Source organism: Ailuropoda melanoleuca, chromosome 2 (genome assembly GCF_002007445.2).
Source record: "Ailuropoda melanoleuca isolate Jingjing chromosome 2, ASM200744v2, whole genome shotgun sequence".
Lineage (NCBI taxonomy): Eukaryota > Metazoa > Chordata > Mammalia > Carnivora > Ursidae > Ailuropoda > Ailuropoda melanoleuca.
This window is the reverse complement of record NC_048219.1, coordinates 59861773-59888197: the sequence shown is the minus strand read 5'-3', so window position 1 is coordinate 59888197 and position 26425 is coordinate 59861773. Positions and strand designations below refer to the sequence as shown.

Here is a 26425-nt window from a genome sequence, read left to right as displayed (position 1 = left end):
AGAAGAGTGTTCCTCACTCATTCAAAGGAGTCATGGTCATTGTTATGGCTCTGGGATGCTCGGCAACTGCTGGTTATCAGACTTCTGAGACAACTCAGCCTAAGATATCATTCTATTTTGGCCATAAACTGCCTTCAGCATAGGACTTTTCACATGCGCCAAGTATCCTCCCTTACTCAAGATAAAATGTGGCTGATACACCTAGTTTCTCTTTTAGACGTGGTCATGTCAATAAACTTGGTGTCAAAAGTACCAACGGTCTTAAGGTTTTATTACATTAAACTAGAAAAACATATTAACCCATTTACACATTTAAATAACTCATGGCCAGCTAACAATTTAATCAGCTACAACTTTCAAAAAATTCATGTAGTGATAGAACCACATCATAACTTAGTGGAACCAACGCCTTTCAAAATAATTATTTATATTTTTTATTATTGATTTAACAATGGGAAAAGTATAACCAAAATATTAATATTAATGAACTACATGATTAAACAACACTAATCATAAATCTCTAGACCTTCAGTTTTCGAAGTATGGTCACCATACCAGCAGAATCGGCTTCACCTGGGATTTTTTAGAACTGTCGACTCTTGGATCCTACCCCGGACCTACTGAATCAGAAACTCTGCATGAGGCCCAGCAATCGGTGATTTAACGAGCCCTTCAGGTAATTCTGATGAACAATGCTTATCTAGATCAACCCTTAAGGAGTTCTACAGCCTCATAACCCTTTAAGACTTGAAGATTTCTCATTGATCTTAGAATGGGTTCTAGCCTTTGAGCATATGAGTCAAGTCTTGGGGTTCTAAAAATCAGCAGAAATTTTGTTCTCATTCCCCAGCTTTCTGGTGTTTTCCCAACAATCCATGGTTTTTGAAAATAACGTCTGGTGATTAATATGTTTATTAGCCAACACCATGCTCATAGTCATATTTAGCATGAAATATGAATTACAAAAAGTCTAGGAGATATTACATTTTGGGGGTGGGGTAGAAGAAAATGGCTCTCATTTTCTAGAACAGGAAGATCACTTTAATTTTTTGGCAGACCTGATGTCTGATTTTTTTTTCTCCTTCTCATATGGATATTGCCATCACTCTCTTGCCCTTTTGGTTAGAACGATTTTTTTTCTTTTCCCTCCTGCTTCACATTTTAACCTAGGAAACTACTCATTTATTTTTTTTTTCTTGTTTCAGTGAAGTCAAGTTTTCCTTAACTTGGCTTTACTGTTGCAAATTATGGTTCATTTTTAAAGTATGGATGCTGGAAAAAGCTTCTAAGAAGCCCTAGTGTTGCATTATAGAACCAGGCCTTTCATTTTGAATTGTCTTTCTAGACATGCATGTAGATTTCAAGTCTTTTTTACTGCATCACAAAAAAAGATTTATGAATAATTCATGATCCCAGTATTTTTAACAAAAAGTTCTTCTCCTATGACAGATCTGGAAAGCTAAAAACTTTTATGAAGCTTTCTAACTACTTAAGATCTTTCCAAAATGAAAAGTAAGCTCTGTTATAACTAATTAGTTTAAAATACTTCAACTGTGATGTTTATGTAAAAAATGGGGAAAGAGAATAAAGAGAACATTCGTTGAGCAATTACTATGTGCCAGGAACTGTGCCCAGTGCTTATATATATATATATTTTTTTTTTTCTCATAAAATCTCCATGACAATTTGTAAGTTAGATTAAAAACTGACGCTCAGTGTTTTGGTAATTTCCTCACATTCACGCGTCTAGTAAGTGATAGTCAGGCCAGGCTCAGAGGATGCTTCTTAGGACTGAAAGTCCATTTTCTCTACCCATATTACGCACTGCAACAGCAGATGCTCAAAAGATTGGCTAAATAAAGGGAAGAGTGGATTTACTTACGTTGTTGTTGGTCACAGCAAAGTACTGCAAATTACTCAGATACTGGATTTCTTCTGGAATGAAGGTCAGGTGGTTATAGCTTAGATCCAAATAATGTAGTTTGGTGCATAGGAAAAGCTGCAGGGGCAGATTCTCAATATTATTATGGTTCAAAGAGAGCTGCTCTAGATTAGACAGCGCCCCAATCTGGGCAGGAATATAAGCAATGTTATTGTGCCACAACTTTAAGCAGGAAAGATTCTGGAGATGCTGAAAGCTAATGATCTCTTCCACAGTTTTAAGGTTATTTTCTTTTAGATCTAACTCATGCAAATTGTTCAGGCTGAAAATGGAGTGTGGGATGCGTTCCAGGTCACAGCTGATCAGCTCCAGGCTTTTCAGATTGACCATCTTTTTCAAGTTGTTTAACACAACCAGTTTGCTCCCCTCATTATCAAGGGACAGCTTCTGCAGTGAAGGCAGGAGGTCTGTAATGACTTGCGGGATCCGGGAAAGGCTGCTCTTCAAGCAAAGGGTCCTCAGGTTTTTCAAGTCTTGAAAGCCCTCCAGTTGCATGGTACTCAACTGCTCAGGCAGAACACAGCCCGACAGATAAAGTTCCTTGAGATTCTTCAGGTGGAATACCCAGCGTGGGATTTTCCCCATTTCAGTAAATTTCAGGCGGAGGATTTTTAAATTCTCCTCCAGAAATCCCAGCGCCGGGTGGTCCACCACCAGGGAGGAATGGTACACGTGAAGCTCCTTGAGGTTGACCAGCTGTGAGACCACAGAGGGCAGCTTGACCTCCGGGATGAGCTCCAGGCTGAGCACTTCGATTTCTGTCAGCTCAAAGACATTGTCTGGAAGACCACTGAGCATAAAAAGATGCAGCTCTACCTTGTCCTGGGAATTTTTCACAAGCTTACTTTTCAGTTTCTCAACTGTCCATTCGTTATTGAGGTTGATCTGTTTCAGTTTGTTCTCACTGACCTCTGACAGGAATATGGAGAAGCGTTTGGAATAAAGAGGGTCATACTGGTCGGCCAGATGGAGGATGAAGGCGAAGTCATTCTTGACGTCAGGGATATCGCTGTAGTTGCTCTTTTCTCTCAACGCCTCAAAGGAGTATTGCTTCAGAGAACTCCTCAGCATCCACCATAAGCTGTAGGAGGAGGTGAGACCATAGAGTATGACCAAAATCACATAAAACGAAGCCAGGACCTTAAATATCTCTGCCAGGGAGTAGACACACTGGTAGCGCTTGTAGCCCGTGAAAGCCTGCACATCGACCGGACAGTCAATTTCCAGAGTGATGTAGCTTAGAAAATACGGAACGTACGTTATGATGAGGACAAACAAAATGACTTTCACGATGATCTGCTTCAGATACACTCTATAAATGATGTCCTTCTGCTCCACGTGCATGCGGAACCTTTTCACTTTTTCAAAGATGGCTTTGGCCTGCTCGCCCTCCTTCTTGTCCAGGACACTAGAAGTTGGGCCTTCGATGCCAGCTGACTCCAAGCCAGGCTGTGGGTAGGGCAATGACTGCTTGCTGGATTCAACGTCGGCTGAGCACCCTGAGGACGAAAGCAGAACTTTGGACTTGGAGAGTGTCAGGGGCCTCACCGATTGCTCGGCCACCGTTTCGGACAGGGCACGGGTGGTCCACGGAGAGTCGAAGCACTTGTGAAGGATGGCCACGAAATGCTCGAGCCTGGAGCTAGTACTGGGGTAGTGAAGCCAAAAGTTGCTGCAGGCTGCAAAGATGAGTGTGTGCAGAAGCACCAGGTAGGGGAAGAACTTGGCGAACCAATGCAGCTGCTTCTCGTAACAGACGGCGTCGATGTAGGAGTACTGCTGTCGGTGGAGGTCATTCTGGATTCTGAGGGGGAGCGGAAGCGGGGTCCCGGGATCAGAGGAAGTGTTGGCGCTGGCTTTCAGGAGGTCCCAAGGCACAGCACAGTGATTGTCAAACTCCACCTTACATGGAAGACAGCACAGAACCCTGCTCTGTGTGAGCTGGAGAGCTCCGGCCAGCACGGCCACCAGCAGCATGATGAGGGTGATGTAATACCAGAAGACGTCCCACCATGGTTTCAGGATGTGATAAGATGACTGGGCATCTGCTAAACACTTCAGCTCTGTGAGTGTAATCATGACTTTCCTTTGTAGGAGTACAGGAACTAGAAGAGGAAAAGGAAAGAAAAGCCACTGAAGCAAGTATCCAAAAAAAAGCATTTAACTCTAATGGCTTGTACGTACCCAAGTAGGATTTAGCTCCGGGACAAAACCTGGGAGGCAGGGCTGATCAAAGGCTCTAACTGTTTTCTGGTTTCATTTGAAAACTTTGGCCCTCCCAGCTGTGCACTCTAAAGTCCTTCAGATGAGAGACCATTTGGTGGTAGCTAGACTGGCTCTCTAGAGGTATGTGGGGCAGGTTGTAAAGCAACTATCTAATTTCCTCCGGATCTTGACTCTCGGCCAAGCTATTAAAAACCAGAAGCCACGTTTTCTTAAACAACATTAGTANGCTATGCACTCTAAAGTCCTTCAGATGAGAGACCATTTGGTGGTAGCTAGACTGGCTCTCTAGAGGTATGTGGGGCAGGTTGTAAAGCAACTATCTAATTTCCTCCGGATCTTGACTCTCGGCCAAGCTATTAAAAACCAGAAGCCACGTTATCTTAAACAACATTAGGAAACTTATTCTTCTGCTACCTGTTTCTTATAGCCACATTTTATACCTTCCAAATGGTCTGAAATAAGCTCTTTTCCACATCCTACCCCATGTCTGGAGCATCAGTTAGGGCTTAAGAGTTGTGTTTCAACCACTACGGGGAACCCCTTTTGAGCAAGCATGGCTTTATATAATTATCCCTTAGATTAGAGGGATCTACCAGTTCTACGTTTGAAACAAACTGAGTTAATGCATTATCTCCTCTCCCCGCAAGCTCTTGCTTTGTAACTTAGTTCACGTCCAACTCAGAGTATTGAGCCCTGGGTCCTGGGATCGAGCACTGCGTTGGGCTCTCTGCTCAGCAGGGAGTCTCCCTCTCCCTCTGCCTGCCGCTCCCCCTGCTTGTGCTGAAAAAAAAAAAAAAAAAAAAAAAAAGAACATGCTACTAGGGGGACTTTCTCTCATGATTACTGTTTTGAGGGCAGAGTACTGATGGATAAATGATTAAGGGTATACTCTACTATTGAATTATTTTTGCCTTCAGAAAAACAAGAGGTAGATTGTGCATTTTTTCATATTAAAAAGTATTCAGACAATGCTCCTTACAGCAATGATTTATGTAATGTTCAACCTAAGAGAAATCAATTGTTTAAAAAATAGCTAACTAGTAAAATCCAGACCACCTATAACAGGGCACAGAGTAAGGCAAATAAAAGGAAATATTTGGATCTAATAACATATCTGGTAAGAAAAAAAATTACAGTAGCATCGTCTTTTAATGGATAAAGAGAATGAACCAGATCACCTCTAAGGGCTCTGCCAGCTCAGTTTATGGCTGTATTTGTCCTCTTAAAGGTCCTGAGGGTTAAAGTCATTTAAGACATACAACTGAAGTATTTGTCCTCTTAAAGGTCCTGAGAGTTAAAGTCATTTAAGACATACAACTGAAATTGCAGAAGAAGTAAACACGAATGGCCCAACCATGATAAGGGTATTTGACAGAGAGCGAATATTTATTCAACAAAGAACACAAGTCAACGTTGACCAAAATAATGTACTTTAAATATTTATACTTACTGGATGAAAAAAATGAATCCAATAAGTTGACTGTACTTCAATCAGGAGGCCGACACCTTTTGAAATTTCTTAGACACACCATCTCTGTGTTTGTCTTCATCCTATGAGAAAGCATAGATATCTTATAATAGCTGTTGTATTTCAAACGAAAATGGAGATACTGTCTTCAGAGACCCTCTCCATCATAAGACATCATCATGATATGGCAAATAGATTTTCATAGATCAGTTTACTTTTCACACTGGAAGACATTTTGGCAAAGCTATATATATACACAACGCCACCCATATATGAGATCATGCTCAGCCCCCAAACTCCCTTAAATTACAGAGAAGTTTCTACAGAAAGTTAGATGTTAATATATTTAAAAATGCCATATTTACAACACTCAGATGAACACTTAGCTTTTCCAAGCAGCCTACATATGTTAATTTCTCTCATTCAGTCCTCATACACAGTTGGTCTTATTTGCATTGATCAGATGGCCCGTCAAATCACGTAATTTCTGCATCCTAATTTAAAACCACACATCTCTCCAAATAAGACTCCGTGCTCTTCAAATTTAGCCTACTGATTTCATTAGAAACAGTCACAAGTTAATAACTTTGGAAGACACAGCTCAGAAATATGGCTGAAATTCTCTGAAATTATGATATTATTAAATGTAGCTATCCTTTATATTACCTTTTTTTTTTTTACCTTGTAGGTTAATAAATGCCATTCTTAGCATCTACTTCAAACAATGACTTGTAATAATTTAAACTGCATATATATCGATCAGTTTGAAATATGGGAACATTCTAAAACATACAAAAATTTTAACTTGGTATGGAACCTGTATTTTTTTTTAATATTTTATTTATTTATGTGACAGAGAGACAGCCAGCGAGAGAGGGAACACAGCAGGGGAGTGGGAGAGGAAGAAGCAGGCTCCCAGTGGAGGAGCCCGATGTGGGACTCGATCCCGGAACGCCGGGATCATGTCCTGAGCCGAAGGCAGACGCTTAACGACTGTGCCACTCAGGCGCCCCGGAACCTGTATTTTTTTAGTGCCTATGGTACCTCTGAAAAGTTGCTGGGAATGTTTATATATTTTCCCTGAAGATACAATCATTTTTTGGTTTATTAAGTACTTGAAATCCAGCTCATTGTACCAACCCCAAGTTGTTCTCAGATATTTTCAAGTAATTCTCTTGTGACCTTGTCATTTTCAAAGATCAAAAAGTTGGGCATGTCTGAAATTTATTTTGGATTTACCAATCCATGTGCAATAAAGCCTGCTTGATAACTATTATCCAGTATCAAATTATTTTGCAGGCCAGAAAGCACAGTTAGTGTGTATGACAATCTAGCTCTGTACTAATTCATACTTAGATAGCACCACTAGGTATGAGTTTCTTATTCACAATTCACTTTTAAAAGACTTACAACATAGGATACACAACTGCATTTATGTGCAGCAAGTACGATAAAGATATTTGAGGTGTGAAACATTTTACATATTCTTCCACCGCGTTGCATCTGTAATGTACCAAGAAAGAATTTATTGCATAATTCCAGAATACTATTCAGCCATCCTGATACTTCTTGTACAATACAGTTTCTTTTAAATATTGCAAACACATTTTCTACTTTAAACACAGTATTTTTATGAAAGAAGAGAGTCACAAACCTCCAACTACGGTAATATTTTGAAACTTGTATTTTTAAATAATAATATGAGAAACTATTATAACTAATATGTTAAGAGAACCACAGCTAACCACAGGTTTACCATATTTATACTAACTGAAAATGATTTGTAAAGAACTTTTCCTGTTTACCTTCTTAAGAAATTATAAACTTTCCCTCTCATCACCTAATTCAGATTTCCATTGAGGAATGCCTTGTCAATAAGAGAGCAAATTAAAATGTACTATTTATAAGCTAATATCTGTTTTCCTACTTTCAAAGCACTTTCATTTACATTAATTTGTTTCATATAATAAACCATTAGATAAATATTATTATTCTTTACATTTTAAAACATTGAAAATAAAGCAGGCGCAAAGGAGCTATCCTGTTCCAGGTGACNTTCATTTACATTAATTTGTTTCATATAATAAACCATTAGATAAATATTATTATTCTTTACATTTTAAAACATGGAAAATAAAGCAGGCGCAAAGGAGCTATCCTGTTCCAGGTGACAAAACTGTCAAGAAATAGTTCCAGTTAGAACCTAGGTCCTCAGACACAAATCTCAAACCTTGTCCACAGCAGAATACACTGTCTCATTACATCCAATTAACTATACCACTAAGTTCTTTCAAAGGCTAAAGAAAAAGCTGAATATTTCTCTCTCTTCCCCAACTGCAATGGACTAAATATTTTGTCCCCCTAAAATATGTACGTTGAAATCCTGACTCCCAAAGTGATAGTGTCAGGAGGCGGAGCCTCAGGTCACGAGGGTGGGAGTCTCAGGTCACGAGGGTGGAACCCTCATGACTGGGGTTAGTACCCTTATAAAAGGCATTCCAGAGGGCTCTCTTGCCCCTTCCACCAGGCGAGGATATAGCAAGCAGGTGGCTGTCTATAAACTAGGAAGTGAGCTCTCCTTAGAATCTGCCGGTGCCTTGATCTTGAACTTCCCAGCCTCCAGGCACTGTGAGAAATAAATGCTACTTAAGTCACCCAGTCTGTGATAGCTGGTTAAAGTAGCTGAACAGACTAAGACATCAACTTAGCCCAACAACTGCATTGTAACTGTGTTCTATTGTAGTCTTTTGAAAAAGAAGGATGCAAATACACAGTTTTCTACAATGTCCCTTGTAACATTCTATATAATCTACTTTCCCAGCTAAACTTTTTCTTCTAAACATCTTCCACTGAACTAAGGCTTCCCATATAAATATATAGCATCCGGATTTAATGATGTATGAAAAATCTCAAGCATTCCTATATATTAAATGATGTTAATTTTCCTAATTAAAGTGTTTAACTCAAGAACTAGAGCATAGCTGTCCTTTGTCATTACAAAATTTAATACTGTTTGTATGTCTAGAAAATTTTTTCCAGACCATATTTTTGCAAACAGTGAGGATTCAATCTAAATCAAATTTCTATTTCTAATATACAAATGCACTAAATCAGTTCAAAGAAACCATGTTAACAGTAAAGGATTTTATGGTCCTAATCCCATTCCTTTAGCTTTTAAACCTCATTAAAAAAATCATAAAAGCTCTTCAAAGCACATGAATTCGTTTGACAATCTCACCCCAAAGCCTCTAGGACTGAAACAAGAGCGCTCAAGTTAGGCATCTTTACTTCCCACTAGTCCCTATTTTACTTTGAAAGCACTTCCAAAATAACAGTGAAAAACTAAACAAATGATGATCAGATGGTATTTAGAGTCATTCTACGCAGAGAACTGGACAGTACTTCAAAGATCTCTGTCTCTGACCCCAGGCAGGGATATAACCAAACAACTCAAAACAGGGTTTCTCTATGCTCTCACTGCAAATTGATTAAGAAATTGCCTTATATCCCTTCAAAATGTTTAGTTCCACTTCCCATCAAAAGATGTTTCTTGGGCCTAACATATATCCGACGGAAGTTTAAATTCACCTCTTTGAGTTCTCTCTCTGGGACACGGTGCATCAGTACCCTTGATTAATTTCCTCCTTTTCTTCAGACTAAATAACCCCTGAACCATCCTTCAGAGATGTGATGACAATCACTCAGCATTTCTCAAGAACTCAAATGATCACTAGCAAGACACTTGGTATGCCAGTTTACGTCCTTTACCAATTGTTTCAGATCTTGTCAATAGAGTGACTTTCAAATAATAAACACCCTTCCCAAATTTAGTTGTAGTTTTGAGACTTCCTAGAAGGGAACTAAGATTTATAAAGTGTTTTTCTAAAAATTTTTTTAAAGATTTTATTTATTTATTTGACAGAGAGACAGCCTGCGAGAGAGGGAACATGAGCAGGGGGAGTGGGAGAGGAAGAAGCAGGATCCCAGAGGAGGAGCCTGATGTGGGGCTCGATCCCAGAATGCCGGGATCACGCCCTGAGCCAAAGGCAGACGCTCAATGACTGAGCCACCCAGGCACCCCCAGTAAAGTGTTTTTCTAACATTAATGTTCATAAAAATCACTGGAGAGCTTATTAAAACAGAAAGTGCTAGGTCCCACCTCATTGTTTCTGATTCATTAGGTTTGAAGTGGGCCCCAGGAATGGGCACATCTAAAAACTCCTAGTTTGTTGATGCCGCTGGTACAGACCATTTCTTGAGAATCTAAGATAGTGGTTCTCAATTTTGGCTTCACATTAGAATAACCTAGAGTGCTTTTAAAAAAGAACCGCAAATCCAGGCCCTACTCCTGCAACTGATCAAGCAATTCAACTGGTCTAGCTGAGACCAGTACTTTTTTTTTTTTTTTTTCTCCAAATCTCCACAGGAGGAGAAAGCTCATGAGACAGATTAGCAATAAAATATCTGGCGAAAGTGCCGACCTTTTAAATCTTCCTGGAAGTTTCACTAGATGTCTAGAGTGCTGCCCCTCTCCACAGACTACCAGTAACCGCGCCAGCCCCTCCACGAGCCCTTCAGAGACCCGAGACCCAGGTGTGCGAGGCAGCAGAACAGGGAGTCACTGAGCTGTAGAGACTTGTAGGGTAGTTTGAGGAGGAATCAGAGAAAAGGAGCCCAGCTGAAAGGCTATTTAAATCACGTGGGCTGAAGTAATGAGGGAAAGGGTTTGCAACACATTTGAAAGGAAAGCAATGAACAAAATAGTCACTGTAAATGAAAATTCAACACCACTTAGCAACAGCAGAGAGAGGGGTCCATGGAGAAGCAGGAGTCAAATGGATCCAGATCTTGAGTCTATGGTATCATATAGTATCTTCCACAGTTTCTAGCACGTGGTGTACAACAAATATTTGTACAGTAAATAACTGAGCATATCAGAGAGCAGAAAGAAATATACTCAGATGTTAGGCAGGGTGTAGCTAAGGCAATAGGGCCATTCCCGGGAGAAGCCATCACTCAGCTCATGAAGAACAGAAGGATTTTGGCTAACTATTCTGCATATTCTAAATATTAACAGCTTAAAAAAACAATAGGGCTCTATTTCCCATGATTCTGTGGTGGTTCTTTTACTTCATGGTATCGGCTGCCACAAGAGTGGCTGGAAGATCCAGAATGCCCTCATTCATCAGGCTGGTGGTTGGAGTTGGCTGCTGGCGGGCACTGCCGGTGAGACCCCTCATGGCTGTCTGAGGGTCCTCACATAGCCTGGTTGGGTTCTAAGATGGTGCCTTCCAAGCACAAAGGTGAAAACTGCAATTCCTTTATGGCCCAGCCCTCAAAGCTTACACAGTGTCATGTCCACCACATGTTATCAGTCAAAGGAGTCACACAGCCAGCCCAGATTCTAGAGGACAGAGGAGGGGAAACGTGACTTCTCAATGGGAGGAGTGGTAGCAGATATACAGCCAGGCTTAACTTACCTGCTCTCCCTGCTCCCAAATGATTTCTAGTCCTTCCTCCTACATGCAAAGCAACACTCACCTTCTTCCAAGCCCCTCAAAATCTCATCTGACTATGGCTCAAGTTCAGGCTTGAAGTCCAGGATTTTTTCATCTAAATTAGGTCTAGGAGGCTGTGGGAAAGCATTCTTAAGGTCCTTAGAAGCCCTGTTACCTAGCAGAGAAGATCCAGGAGGCATGGCCTTAACATCTTTTTGAAGTCATCATACAGGGTCTTAACAGCAAGAGAAGCCCTGGTTTTTGTTTGCACCGTGAGATTAAGTTTTACTGGCAGTGGTACTCTGGATCTGATCTTTCAACCTGAGGCCATTTCTTACTTTGTGTACCTTTTGCTGGGTGGAAAAGCTGGGAATGGAGAACAGTTTTATTTACAACTCTAGACAATTCTGGATTGGAAATATATCCTCTAAAGTCTGCTTAAAATCTGAACAGTCTCTTCTTTAATTCATCTCTCTCTTGCAATACTTTGGGCATGGTTAAAAAAAGCCATTTGGCACTTCAAATATATATATATATTTTAAGTAGGCTCCATGACCAGCATGGAGCCCAATGCGGGGCCTGAACTCATGACCCTGAGATCAAGACCCGAGCTGAGATCAAGAGTTGTACGCTTAACCCACTGAACCACCCAGGCGCTCTGGCACTTCTGATATTCTGCTGGAAAATCTCCTAAGCTAGATACACAAATCCATCAGGTTCATTTTCCATCTTCCATGTTACTGGAGGTGTCAATCTTGTCAGTGTTTCTATCAGTAGGAACAAGGGTATCGTTTTATATCCCCCAATAGCAATTTCCTTCACTGCCCTTCCAGCCACCATGAATAGTCATCTTACTTCCCTTCGCACCTTCATTGTCCCCTGGTCTCCAAGCCAATGCCAGATGTTTTGTTATGGCAGCACCTCACTTCAGGCACCAATTTTTGTTTTAGTTCTTTATTGCTATGCAAAAAAAAAAAAATCATTCTGAAACTTAGTGGCTAAAACAACCATTTGTCATTTCTCATGATTCTGTGGGATGATGAGGCAGATCTGTTTCACATGGTGTTGCTGGAATGTTGGGATGGCTGGAAGGTCTAAAACGCCTCAGTCACAGGACTGGCGTTCGGGCTGTCTGCTGGTCCTGCAGCTCAGCTTAGGCTAATGACTAGGGGCCTTGCCACTGCTCCACATACATGGCTGGTTAGGCTTTCCCACGGCAAGGTGGCTAAGTTCTAAGGAACACTGCAAGCACATGATAGTGGAAGCTACCAATCTCTTTAAAGTCCAGCCTCAGAAATTACTCCACATCACTTCTGCCAGACTCGAAGATTCGAAAAAGCTAACCAGGCCAGTCCAGATTTTTAAAGGGAAGGGAAACAGACTCCAGTTGGAAAAATCACAAAGTATTTACATCCATCTTTAATTCGCCAAAGGAACTCAAGAACATTTAAGTAGTAAGTCCTGCCAGAGAAATGAATTAGTTCTTTGAGATAAAGAATTGAGTGAGTGAAGAACAGAATCTCTCCCCTGGATAATATATCACATGAAGAAGGACTCTGAGATCAGGAAGAACAAAGTGGGACAGAGAAGCAGGGTCAGTGAGATAAAGGAGAAGCACAGTGTTTCTGGAAAGGAAATCAGTTTCAAGGAAAGAGTGTGACATCATGGTCAAAACACAGAGAAACCAAAGGAGAGAAGTGATGTGTAACTACCATTCGGCAGTTTCTCACCCAAAGCTGTACAGTGGTAATGGGTTTCCAAAACAATCATAAATAATATTCTAAATATTAGGAAAATTAATCATCTGAAGCCCCAGAAGACAGTTACTGAATATGACAATTAACACCATGGGAATGACTCTAGAAATCCTAATTAAATCTGAGTTGTTCTGAACTTAAAAACAAAACAAAACATTGCTTTACTTTTCCTTGTTTCTGACAGATATGGAACACAAGATTTATTTAATGTAGCTGGTAATTGTCTTTTTAGGAAAAGCATTCTCAGTTCTTTGATGCGTTTAGTAAGCTACCAAATTATCTAGAATACATTTAAAATGAAAGAAGTTACAGTCACATTATAATATTAATACTGGCAAATAAGCCACCAGTGGCTACATGAGTCTTCGAACATGTAAGCAGAAGGCAACCTCAGACCCTCCTCCACAGGCTTCATTGTTCCTAAAAATATTTTCTTGACTCCCCCTCCCACCACCCACAGTAAGCAAGCCATCAAGTGGATCCAAACTCAGTTCCTGTGTTGTCTCTTGTGAATCTACATGCTCTCCTTTCAAATATCTGGCTGATAGCAGAGATCATCATTCCATTGGCTTCTGCAACTTCTCCCATAGGTGACCTACTTTTCACAAGACCAGAATCACATGGGCTATTTATTTATTTATTTATTTATTTATTTTTTTTAAAGATTTTATTCNCTCTCCTTTCAAATATCTGGCTGATAGCAGAGATCATCATTCCATTGGCTTCTGCAACTTCTCCCATAGGTGACCTACTTTTCACAAGAGCAGAATCACATGGGCTATTTAATCCAGGAAGAAACCATGGAGATTAGACTCTACAAGTAAGAAAACTAAAGCGTAGAGATGTTTAAGTTACTTCTCTAGGGCATGGAATTATGGACAGATTTCCTAATTTGAAAAGAAATGGGGAGTTGATAGCCTTGATTCTGACCATCTAGTCTAATTAATAATAGGCCTTCTTAATGAAATAAACAGAGTTTTGTAACATGAATTTGCAAATGTAGTCCAGAATATTTCTATGTTACAATTTTTAAACTATAAATCAAAATGAGATTTTTTTTTTTTAGCTTTGGGACAAACCAGAAACATTACTCTAGAAATATTAAAAATATGGTTAAGCTACTAGTCTTAACCCTTTCTCTAAAGTTAACATTTAAACGCACTCAGTTAGGGAGGCTAGGACTACAAAGGCATACTAAGGAAATATGAGACCGTTTCTACTTTCATGGGATTTACAATCCTATTGTAGAGAGAAGACATGCATAGTTGAAAGCACCACCATGTCATGCTGTCACCAGGGCCAAATGGGTGGCATGATGGCTAAACCTAATAAGTACTACATTTGATTCTATACAGAGAAAATACCCCAAGAGAATGGGTGGAACATCCCTGAACAGTAGCACTTCTCAAAGAGAGGTCAGGACTTTAGTCTGTAGGATAACCTACTACATGCCTCGTGGAGGTTGAAATATTCAGGAAATACGGTTGTGCAAGACAGAAAGATCCCTGCTCTCAGGGACCTTACTGAGGAAGAAGGAAAGAGACACAACCAAATATATAAACACAATAGAATCAGAAATGCCATGAAGAATATAAAGCTCCTTTAGATTGGGCAGTCAGGGAAGACTTCTTTAGATCTGAATAAAGCCGGCCATGAAATTATATTGGGGAAGCTCATTCCAAATAGAAGGAGCAAGAAGCTTAGAATGGGTGCAGATTAGAAGGGAGGCCACCCCGCTGGGATGTTAGGAGCCTGGGAAAAGCAGAAGAATGAGAGGGCCTGCAACCAATATACAAAGTTTGGATAATAAATAGTCCAGGAGGAATGGAAAAGCCACCTACGAGCCATAAGTAGAGAAGCAGCTGATCTGATATTAGTTTTCTTTTTTTTTTTTTAAGTTAATTTTTTAGAGAGAGGAGGGGAGGGGCAGAGGGAGATGGAGAGAGAAACTTAAGGAGACTCTGCACAGAGCGCGGGGGTCAATGGGGGGGTACATAGGCCTACACAGGGCTCCATCTCATAACCCTAAGATCACAACCTGAGCCAAAACCAAGAGATGGACACTTAACCAACTGTGCCATCCAGACACCCCGATACTAGCTTTTAAATATTCATAGTCAACTCAATGAATCAGCAGGGATATGTGGATATACTCAAGAAGTCAAAGGATCTATACCTTCATCTATAAAAGAAGGGTGTTCACAATACACAGAGGACAGACCCAATGTATTAACCACTGCTTCACCTGGATTATATATGTTCAGAGCTGGGCAACACACTTTTCAAGACATCTGTCGTATTCACAATATTAGAGAGTCATGCTACTTAATACAGTGTTCAAATTAATTGTTCATTATGTCAAAGCCAAAAGCTCTCCCACAGAGCTAATTTAAGATTAATCTTCCACAACTATAAAAGATAAATGATGTTTGTAGAAAGCAACAGATATGGGGCTTGCTTATTTCTGACTTATGTAATCTGGGAAAGGATGGCCATTGTTTATTTATGGAAACATGGCAAACCAATTCCACGCCTAAAAAACGCTACCTTAAACAAAAATCAAAAAATATAGACATGGAGTCATGGAGTCTAAATCTGTCATAGACATACTCTTCAGATCTTTCAAGTTTAAAAAAAAATGTACACACACACACACATATACTCTGCAACATACAAGACCAATGAAGGACAGGAAGAGAACATTTTACCAAAATGTATACAGATTTAATTTTTGTTTATTAACTGGTTTAAAAATATCAAAAGGATTTTATGCAAAAGGTCTATAGGAATAATAATCTCTTTTTACATACTAAGTATTCAGTATTTGCCCCAAGCTACCAATGTAATAGTAATTATCTTTACCATGTGTTCACAATTCAGAATGTTAATCTTACCCTATGAATGCTGGTCAACCGGAAACTCTGCAATTAGTTTCTATTTGAAAAATTCCTAAAGAGAAATCATAAACACATTGTTACATTTTACTCATCGCAGGACTGCAAGGCAAATTATCCATTGGTTCTAAGAGTTCCAAAATCTATAATAATTTTATGAAACATACAACTTAAAAAGTGAGTGTTATTATAGAGGTCACCTTCTGATCGCCTGCAAAGGCAGTCAACTAATACCCAGGGAGAGACAAAAATCACTGTCCCATGTTACACATTTAATGTCATCACCACAGCAATTTATATGGCATAAAATATGAACATTCGATTTTTAATTAAGAATGAGATAAGCATTATATCTCAGGTACCACTCATTTTATAAATAATAGAAAAACCCATTGGAAACATCTGTGTTTTTTATATAAAAAAGGGGGATAAAGTGGGGGGGAATATTTGGGATAGTTTCTTTTTCCAGTTTTTATTGTTGTTTTTGTTTTGGTTTTTTTGTTTGTTTTGTTTTGTTTTTTGGTTGTTGTTTGTTGTCCTGCTGTTTGACACAATTATGCCATTGTAAAATTCAATAGCACAATATTTTGGCCTCTTATTATTTATCATAGGCTTTCTTAATGTTGTTACAGTTTCTCTAAGCAGCATTTTAAAAAAAGGATTGTATTTTTAAGTAATCTCCATACCCAACTCACAACCCTAGGTTCAAGAGTTGCATGTTCCACTGACTGAGACAGCCAGGCATCCCTCTAAACATCATTTTTGATGGAAGTATAATAGTTCATACATAGATATGTCATAGTTTACAAAATCATTTCCCTATTGAATCTTAGATTTTCCCTTTTTATCACTAATAATAGTGTAAACATCCCTGTACTCTGTTCATATGATTTCCTTTGCAAAGATCTCTAAAAGAGTAATGGGCCATAAACATTTTAAAGGCTCTGATACATAACAACAAATTATTTCTCAAGAAGGTTATACTAATTTTCTTTTCTATAAACAGTATATGAGTAGTACCCTTACCAGATGTGGGAATCATCATTAAATAACAACAAAACAAAAAACAAAAAAACTTGGCTAATTCTATCCCAAATTATCTTATTGTTTATTTTGCAGTTCTTTGATGGGGTTGAGTTGAATGCTTTTCAACATGTTTTACTAGCGAGTTTCATTCTTCTTTTCTTTCTTTTTTTAAAAAATATTTTATTTATTTCTCTGAGAGAGAGTACAAGCAGGGGGAGCAGCAGAGGGAGAGGGAGAAGCAGGCTCTCTGCTGAGCAGGGAACCTGATGTGGGGCTCAATCCCAGGACCCTGGGATCATGACCTGAGCCAAAGGCAGACACTTGACTGACTGAGCCACCCAGGCGCCCCTCATTCTTTTTTCTACTACACATTTACCTATACCAGAGGAATATTTTGCTGAGAAGATATAAGTGTAATGAAAGCTCTCTCCGAATGATAACTTGTCATCTCAGTGTGGGACGTCAAGTTAAAAAACAACAAAATGTAGCTCGGTCTCTTTACCTAGACTAAAACCAAACCACTCAAACTAATTTTAGAAATTATAGCATAAGTTATCATCTTTCTTTCTCCCTAGCAGCAAACAAAAGTACAAGGTAGAAAAATGCAATGTGAACATACTAAATGACAATGCTTGTCAGAATACAATAACAGTCCACCTGAGGCAGGAAAACCCAGGACTGGACTGTCAGGGCAACACTGGCGGGCCCAGCGGCTGACACAGGCTGCGGCATCAGTGGCTTCTCCAGCTTGCAATGCTAATGAGTGTTAGGAAACCCCCTAACTACCCCCTCAAAAATATTTTCCCTCCCCACTGGCAGGACACGACAGATGTTCATTTTCACTTAAAAAGTCAATTCCGAGACAATCTTAAAAAAATCTATTCTGGAAGATTTGGAGATGACAAACAGAACATTAAGAATTCCCTTTCTCAAAGAAGAGCTCCCTTCAAAAGATTCCCAGTGAAGGACACACAAGGGAATATTTCCAAGTGACTGTGGATTAAAGAACAATAGGCGACAATCAACTATGATAGAAAAACAAGAGGCCCCACGCCTTTTGCTTTGAAAACTGAGAAGTCTGGATGCTCTAATTTCCTTCTGGTCAGTACAGATAGGGGAGATTGACAAAACGAACTCCTTTGTAGTTAAGCAAAGAACTGCTCTAAAACTTTGGAATCTGAGAATGGCTTTCCATTGGCATGAATTTGTGTCTTAGAGACGGTTAAATAAAATCTTTCCCTTTAAGGCTCAGCAAGAAGTCAAGAATCTCTGCCTAGTAACTTCATCTCATTTTGTAAGTCAGATATGGCAAGAATTACTGCAATATCACATTCACCCTGCCTTGAGCAGTCCCATAAGTTTAAGGCTTTAGGTTCTATAAAATTAAAGTAGCCTATTTCATCAGTTTGAAAAGTTCAAACTAGGAATACCAGATATATTTTAAAGAGGGACATTTCATTTCACCATCTGGGGGTGCCTGGGTGGGTCAGTCGTTAAGCATCTGCCTTCGGCTCAGGGCCTGATCCCAGGGTCCTGGGATCAAGCCCTGCATCGGGCTCCCTCCTCCGCTGGGAGTCTGCTTCTTCCTCTCCCACTCCCCTTGCTTGTGTACCCCCTCTTGCTGGCTGTCTCTCTGTCAAATAAATAAATAAAATCTTTAAAAAAAATTTGTTCTCACCATCTGTCCCACCCTGGCATCACCTCCATGAATCACCTCCACAAGCCACCTTGACCTCCACAGCCTGAATTCACTGCTTCTCCATCTGGGTTCCTACTCCATTAACAGTTCTCTCACACTGTTTGATAGTATAGAATAAGCTATTGCCTCAAGTTCCTTGAGCGCTGAGGCAGCACCTTATTTATCGACATTTCTGGGATCTATCCCAGTGCCTCTTTCCAGGGCTAGATTAAAAGCCTGGATGTTACGGCAGTTTCCACATACAGACTCATCAATGGGGTGCTGAAAACATCTCTGGAAACTTAACTAGATGAAACTAAAATAGTAACCACTAGAACTTTTCTCAGGGATTGTAGAGAATATGCTTGGAAGGAAAAAGAAGGGGTCTGCTATTTTTCTTCTGGTCATTGAAATCCAAGAACTGGCAGAAAGGGGATTTGAGGGATTCTTTGCCTACCCCCTTCCCTCTCATCCAGGGCTTGGCTTTTCCTCTTAAAAATGTTGTGAACAAATATTTAGAGGACAACAGTCTGAAGTGGCATCAAATCATCAGCCTGCCCAGGGAAGCAAATTATTAGCCTATCTCTTGGACCCCCATATCTCAATCCCTACCATAACTAGTAAGTAAGTAATGACTGAGTGAACCAATATTACTAGATCAGGGCTTATCAGGCAGTTAGGAACCAAGGGTACGGGGAAAGAGGCCTGGCTCTCTGAATGATCTATAAACACAATCGGTGCACACACACAATGGGTCTGGAAAGGTGGGAAAGCAGAGCAGAACCTCTGGCATTTCCATCACCCCATGAGAGGTGCAGAGATTCAGAAGCAGAGGCCAAGCCTTCACCCTTCTGGAAGAACGGAGAAAAATTAATACTTTTCAGTGTAGCCACCAAACATGACATTTCACAAATCTGAATGGAGAACTGCTATCAAATTTAGCATGACTGGCTGCATTCTAATGACGGTGAGTCATTTTGAATCAGTGATGGATCACTGGATAAATGCCACAGCATTCCTAAATGACCTTAATATTTTATCAAATTATGATTTCACAATTCTTTTGTACAAGTTAAAAGTACAATGCAACAGAAATCATGCCAAGACCAGGGGAAGTACCAAGTTTTCACCCCAACAAGGATGATGTGTATCATGCTGTGCTGGGAGCCCATTCCCTCTCCAAGTCCAATGCCAAGACCACAGGCTCGGGGAAGACAAGGACCCTGCCTCCTCAGGGTCTGCCAGATACTGGGTGCTCCTAAGTATTACAATTCCACAATCCCTGCGAGCTATGATCAAGCTAAAAATATTACATGTCTCTGGATGGTTTCAGTCTCCTAAAATCAATTACTTCTGATAGTGATCACTGTAAAGAATGCTGTAATCCAGGAGAACATTTTCTAAACCCAATGACAAATACCAAATTGCTGTGCACTGAAAATCAACCTAGTATTTCGGTCGAGTTAACTTCTGACTCTAAAACATAAAGGTTTAATGTTCACCAAGTATTAAATGACCGTTAAATACAAAAGATATTTAAAATGAAGGCTGCTACCCACTCTACACCTAAACAAGTGGTGCTCCACCCTTCAGGCTTCTGGAGCAATTAGGGAGTGCTGATAATTCTATTATACTGCCATTGATCTACCTCACAAAGAGCCGGTTAGATGCCTTTCCTTCCTCTTGCTTTGAGCTCTTAGAAGAATACAGTGTCCTGAAAAGGACCTAACACACAAGACATCCTTTGTAACAATTATCTGCTGAATTAAAAAGGTAGAAGGAGATGGAAATGGGAAGGCTAACACTGACTGTGTATTTAGTGGGGTAGATATTATAATCTCAGCTCTAAAGGTGAGAACGTTGAGGACTGGAGAAATTTAGAAACTTGCTCAAGGTCCCAAAGCAAACCCCGAATTCACAGCAACCAGCACTATGAGCCATCTGCTACACCGCCTCTCCAGTGAACTATATAAAAAGGAGTTTTATATAGAATGTGGCATCTCTTTAAAAAAAAATCTACGATCTATCTCTTAGAGGAACCAAAAGACACAATCTAAAAATCAGTTCTGTAGAGGTTTCCTAGCTCATTACTCAGTATTCCAACTCGTGAAACAGAATCAACAAATGTTCCCTCCACCCTGCCTGCCTCTATGACATAATTAAAATTGACATGCTGGAGAGCCAGAGCAAGGGCGCGTCCTACAGGCACAGCCTCCTACACAGAAACAGTCCCCCAGCAATATAACGACAAGAGGAATAACTGAGGTTTAATCTGTATTTAAATGATATTTTACAAGGTTTTTCTTCTTGGCTTTCCTATTAAAATGTGGTTAAAATAAATTAATACCATATCCCCTACATATGACATTCTTTCTGAATGACTTAATAAAGAAGTGTCACATGCCTTCAGTATGTTAGTTACTTTTAATACGTTAGTTATGTTGTTAGGCCTAGTTATTATTACAAAACTCTTACAAATGTTTGAGAATCTGGAAGGGAGTGCAGCAGAATGGTTAAGGTCTGATCGAACTCTAACTGTCATTTACCACCTGCTTGGTGTTGGATAAGCTAAGTACCAATTTTTTCATTTGTAAAACAGGGACGATGAAGTTATTTCAAGAATTAAATAAGGTGGAGGTGCCTGTGTGGCTCTGTGGGTTAAGCGGCTGCCTTCAGCTCAGGTCATAATCCCAGGGTCCTGAGCCCTGCATCGGGCTCCCTGCTCAGGGGGGGAGCTTGCTTCTGCCCCCCCCCCCCCGCTCATGTGCGCGCGCTCTCTCTCTCTCAAATAAAAAAAATAAAATCTTAAAAAAAAGAATTAAATGAGGTAACCATCAATCAAATGTTTAGCACAGCAGCAGGTGCGAAGTAAGCATTCAAAAATGGTAATTTATTAACAGAGTAGCAGCTTTATCTAAAATTAATCCTTTAAAGGTTGGCTTTAAAGTATTAGCCTGTAAAGAGAAACCAGATTGGATGTCAGGGGGTTTTGTTTTCCACCTAAATGAGTGATTTTCACGCCAGACTTGCAATATATCACATGACTACTGTTACTAGAAAGTGTTGTGAAATAGAAACATAACTTACCCCAATTATTTAATATATGGCCCACAGGGAAGACAGAGTGTTGTGAGGCCAAAACAATACAAGCTGTTGCAAAAATAAGTTACCCCCACTTTCTGATGCAGTGAGTGCCTTTCCAGTCAAGATTCATGCTGCAGGCACGTCAGATATCGCCAACGTCACCCAAGCAAAGGCCATGCTTTAAAACCCATAGTTGCACAACAGTGTGCATGAACTTAATGTCATAGAACTATACATTTAAAAATGGTTAAGATGGTATATTTTGGGGGGGCACCTGGGTGGCTCAGTTGTTAAGTGTCTGCCTTCGGCTCAGGTCATGATCTTAGGGTGCTGGGATAGAGCCCTGCATTGGGCTCCCTGCTCAGCAGGAAGCCTTCTCCTCCCTCTCCCATTCCCCCTGCTTGTGTTCCCTCTCTCTCTGTCAAATAAATAAATAAAATCTTTAAAAAAATGCTACTTTTTTGTTATGTATATTTTATCACAAAATATACCTATAATCATGTAAAACAAAAGCCATTCTGCTTTAAAATGAACGTAAATGGATTACACAAATTAAATATACAGTGGGTCCTGATGTACTAGAAGGCATACCGACACAGAAAAAATATACTTACTGTGTCAAATTTACTTTACCCATAACCCTTAAATTATAATACTATTTATCAGTTTTGTTTGTCACCTTGAATTAGAAAGATCTGGCTGCATGAGAGAATATGATCTTAGTAATTTGTCCAGAAAAGGCATAGATCTTTTCTACTAGAGAAACAGCCATATATGAACACATTCAAAAATCTTCTAGTGAATAGGTAAACACACATATGAGATCTTCTTTTTCTCCCTAAAATAACCATTGAAGCACCCACATGTTTACAAAAACCTCCAATAACTTTATATGGGTTTGAAAAGTATTTGAGCCTCTTATTAATCTTTTATTAAGAGGCCAATCTAGCGAAAGGCATCAAGGATAGCCTAATGTGAAGGAGGGCCGGGGAGAGGGGGCAGATGGTGGATGGGGGGGTAGGGGAGGGAGAGATGGCATGTGTATTGGGAAGTAATTAAAGAAGAGCAATCATAAACCTTTGCATGAGTGATGGCAGACATACTTACTGGGCACTTAACACTCATCAATCATCAATCAATCAATCAATCAACCAATTCCTGAGATTCTCATAATTATGAACTCATTTTTGTAGGATTGCCTTGTTACTTCCTTGGGCTCTGGATATGTGGGGTGGAAATGACTATCCAAGGCACAAGAGGGTAGAGGTAATGATCCATATCAAATGAGAGCTAATTTAATAAGAGAAATCGCTGCTCTGCCTCTCTGTAGGGCTATACTGGAGGAGGATGAGGGAATGAGACTGGATGTTTAAGTCACCATCACGGTGGCAGAGGGAAGAATCAAAATCACAAGGCAGCATGGCTTAACAGAAAGAACCCCTGCCTAGGTGTCAGGAGACTCAATATGACAGTATAACGTTGAGTGAGTCACCTCGCCTCATTTGACCTGACTTTCCTTACTTGTCACATTGGAGGGAAAGCCAAATGATCGATAGACCCTCCGCTTCCATCATCCCACTGTCCTCTGAGTTGATTAATTGCAGCTGGAGCTGGGGGATACTTAATCTGAAAAGACTCTTCTGGAGTGGCAAGAATTGAACAGGGACTTAAAAAAAATGGTGACATGAACTCAAAAGACAAACAGTGTAGGTTTTCTTAGAGAGCAATGAATGGTCTATGATTGACAACTAATAAATCAATCTTGCTAAAAAGAGAGTAAAAGTGGGTCCATAGCAAGAAAAGAAGGTCATTGGGTCAAGCATGGTAACAAAAGCACTGATTTTAATTGAAGGTAAAAGGTAACTGGGAACCATGCAAGGGTCCTAATACAAACCCATCCCTTAAGCACTGGGGTTGACCAGGATTCAGTTCTTGGCCAGTAGCTTCTCTGCTACTGGCACAGGTGTTCCTCAAGTGATATCCTCTATTCTAAAGGGTCATCCACCACCTCTGTGTAGGTGATCCCCAAAACTACATGGTGAGCCCTGCTCTCTAACTTTGAGCCTCAAAATCATCTCCCTAACTTCTTCCTGGCTATCTACTGAGATGTGCGGAAGCAACTCACACTCAGCACGTCCCAGACTAAATCCACCATTTCTGCTCACACCCACACCAAACCCACATTTCTTGGATCCCTGAATGTTGGTAGCAACATCAAGACTGACAGCTGAAAGATGCTGAAGGTTGATAGCAACATCAAGAGCTCAGGCACCTGCCCCCAAACCTTCTTTCTTTCTCTTCCCACAAATCTACCTGTTCTTTTCTTAAACTAGCCCCTTCTACATCCCTGCTACCACTGTCTTGGGTAAAGCCTCCTGAATCTTTGAACTGAAGTTTCTTCCTCTCTTGCCCTCCTTGGTCCCATGTCCAAACTGCAGCCAGAGAGCACTTTCTAAAACATATTAAACCCTCCTGGTTTTTGTTGTTGTTGTTATTTTAAAGTCAAAATAATATCACAGGGAGGGGTCAGGAGGCCTGGCAATGGAACGTGATGGGAATAAATGCTATCTGGCTTCTCTTGCTTTTTATTGGTTTTTGCTATTTCCTTCCCAGGAATGCAAGGGCTTGGCTCCAAAAGGCTGGGCAGATTGGGTCATATATTCTGAGATCATCACTCACTTGAGACTAGCTGGACTAGGAAGAAAAGATGCTTCACTCTATCGCTCACTGTGGGCACTCATTCAACCTGACAAGTCAGGTATGCCCCCCAACCCCCCCCACTCTGGCTCTCGCTGCCTGTGTCATGGATTCAGATCCAGTTGGGACTAGTGCTGAGAAGGGATTTTTAAAGCCTTTAGCTCTGTTTCTACCTACATGTTACTGGTGTCTATGCTCCCAGATACTGGGCATTTTTACAGAAGTATTCTCCTCCATGGTCATTGCTATGGCCATCAATTCTGGGAGTAGAGAGTGATTGCTCGTCCTGCTGGTGTGTTGCCCTATAAATGTTCTGGAGTCACTTTAGGGAAGTGCAAACTGTCCAATTTTTATTTATTTTTATATCTCCTATTCCCCCAACCCTGGGGTCCTGTTGCTCATCAAGTGAGGCCTCACTTCTCCATTCCCCCCACATGCAAGAATTAGAGGCAGGGGCTGGCTTTCCATGACTGCAGTGTGGAAAATGTGCACTTCAAGTCCCCGGCCTGCCTCCACCACGATCTGCATGGGCTTAAGCAAATCAACTCATCCAATCCAGGCCTCCAGTCCTCGCCTTTACCATATGGACAATCATACAGGCCCCAAGGGTTGATATTGGTGGTGAAATAAATATTGCAGAGTGCTTTGGAATCATTAAAATGGCGTATAAATGTAAGGGTGAACTCTTATAAAGAAAGCCATTTTTTTTTTTTGCCAGTAAACTAATTTTGAAAGAGGATGCCTTTGCCCTTGGAATATTATCTTAAATCGAAACAAAACAACCCATGAAGTGAGCTTTATTTATACCACTTTGGTTCCAAGGAAACAAAACAGCGAGTGTTACAAGGTCATTGACACCTCCTAACATTGAAGTCCCACTACAAAAGTCAAAAGGAATTTTTCCAAAAGGCCCAGGGGTCCATGTAGAAATATGTAGCCCAAACAAAGAATTGCACAGTGAGAAGACAATCATGAAAGTAAAAACTTCTTTTCCACGTCAACCTTGCAATCATGGGCTGATACTGGACCATTTACATTCTGTCCATTGGAGAAAGAAAAGAAGAAAAGAGGACACAACCCCCACTACCTCTGGCTCACAGAGCCTGAGAAGTGCAGCCACGCCTACCCGACCAGCCCAGAGAAGGCCTTTTGAAGCATTCCAGTCCACTGACATTGCTTATCTCTTCCCTGGAAAGTGTGGGAAGAGTGAAGCATCCAGCAAGAGCACAGAGACACAGGTCAATTTCAAAAGAGCCAGCTCCTCTGGCATCTATGTTTCAGGTAAAAAGTCCACGTTCACCTGGGTGTTAAATCAGTGCTTCATGTTTGCAACGTGGCTGTGGCTCCTGGTCAGAATCACTGATTTCCATTTGCTCCTCTGCTGGAGCAGAAACACGCCTGGTTTACATTTAGAGTAAACCTGATGAGATGTCTTTTTTCTGACACCATGTGGGTGCCCTATCATGCAGTCCTATTCTGACACTACCTCGAGTTAGTGTTGAGACTCCAATGGGTTTAAGGGCTCAGTCCCACAAGACTGCCCCCACACCTCAGACACCAGTCATAAGTCCCAGGACCCCGACAACCCATTCTTCTGTCTGACTTGGTTAGCAATCCAAGGATTCCCATAACCCCCTCGGGTCTGATAATTCACTTGAATGACTCAAAGAACTCAGGAAAACACTTACAAACCAGCAGGCTTATTGTAAAGGATACAACTCAGGAACAGCCAAATGAAGAGGAAGGATGCTTCGGGCATGGTATTTGGTGGCAGTCTTAGTGGGGGAGGGGGAGGTGGGTATGGAGCGTCCATGCCCAATCTGAATATGTCAACCTCCCAAGCACCAACTGGAAAGCTCCCCAAACCTTATCCTTGAGGAGTGTTTACGGAAGTTTCATAACCTAGGCATGGTTGATTAAGTCACTGGCCATTGGCAATGAAAAATCTCCAGTCCTTCCCCCCTCCCCAGAGGTCAAGGGTAGATTGAAATTTCCAACCCTTTAATCACATGGTTGGTTCCTCTGGTGACTAGCCCCCAACCTGAAGCTCTCAATGGGCCTACCCAGAGTCACCTCATTAGCATAAACTCAAGTATGGCTGAGAGGGGCTCATTATGAGTAACAAAAGGCTCCTGTCAGGAAATTTCAAGGGTTT

General features: G+C 40.6%; 1 protein-coding gene across 10 annotated transcripts in view; it reads right to left on the bottom strand.

Annotated features, from left to right (window-relative positions):
* The window catches only part of LRRC8B (leucine rich repeat containing 8 VRAC subunit B), a 66487-nt gene that overhangs the window by 10712 nt on the left and 29350 nt on the right, over positions 1-26425 (bottom strand). For 7 of the 10 annotated variants that reach the window (XM_034653844.1, XM_034653846.1, XM_002922466.4 and 4 more), the window contains 3 exons: positions 15786-15840; positions 5619-5719; positions 1883-4047 (listed from right to left, as the gene is read on the bottom strand). In XM_034653844.1, coding sequence (XP_034509735.1) covers positions 1883-4021 — 2139 coding nt within the window. In that variant the 5' untranslated portion in view covers positions 4022-4047; positions 5619-5719; positions 15786-15840. The remainder of the gene's footprint in view (positions 1-1882; positions 4048-5618; positions 5720-15785; positions 15841-26425) is intronic. The other 3 variants (XM_034653850.1, XM_034653849.1, XM_034653851.1) reach the window with 1 other exon arrangement.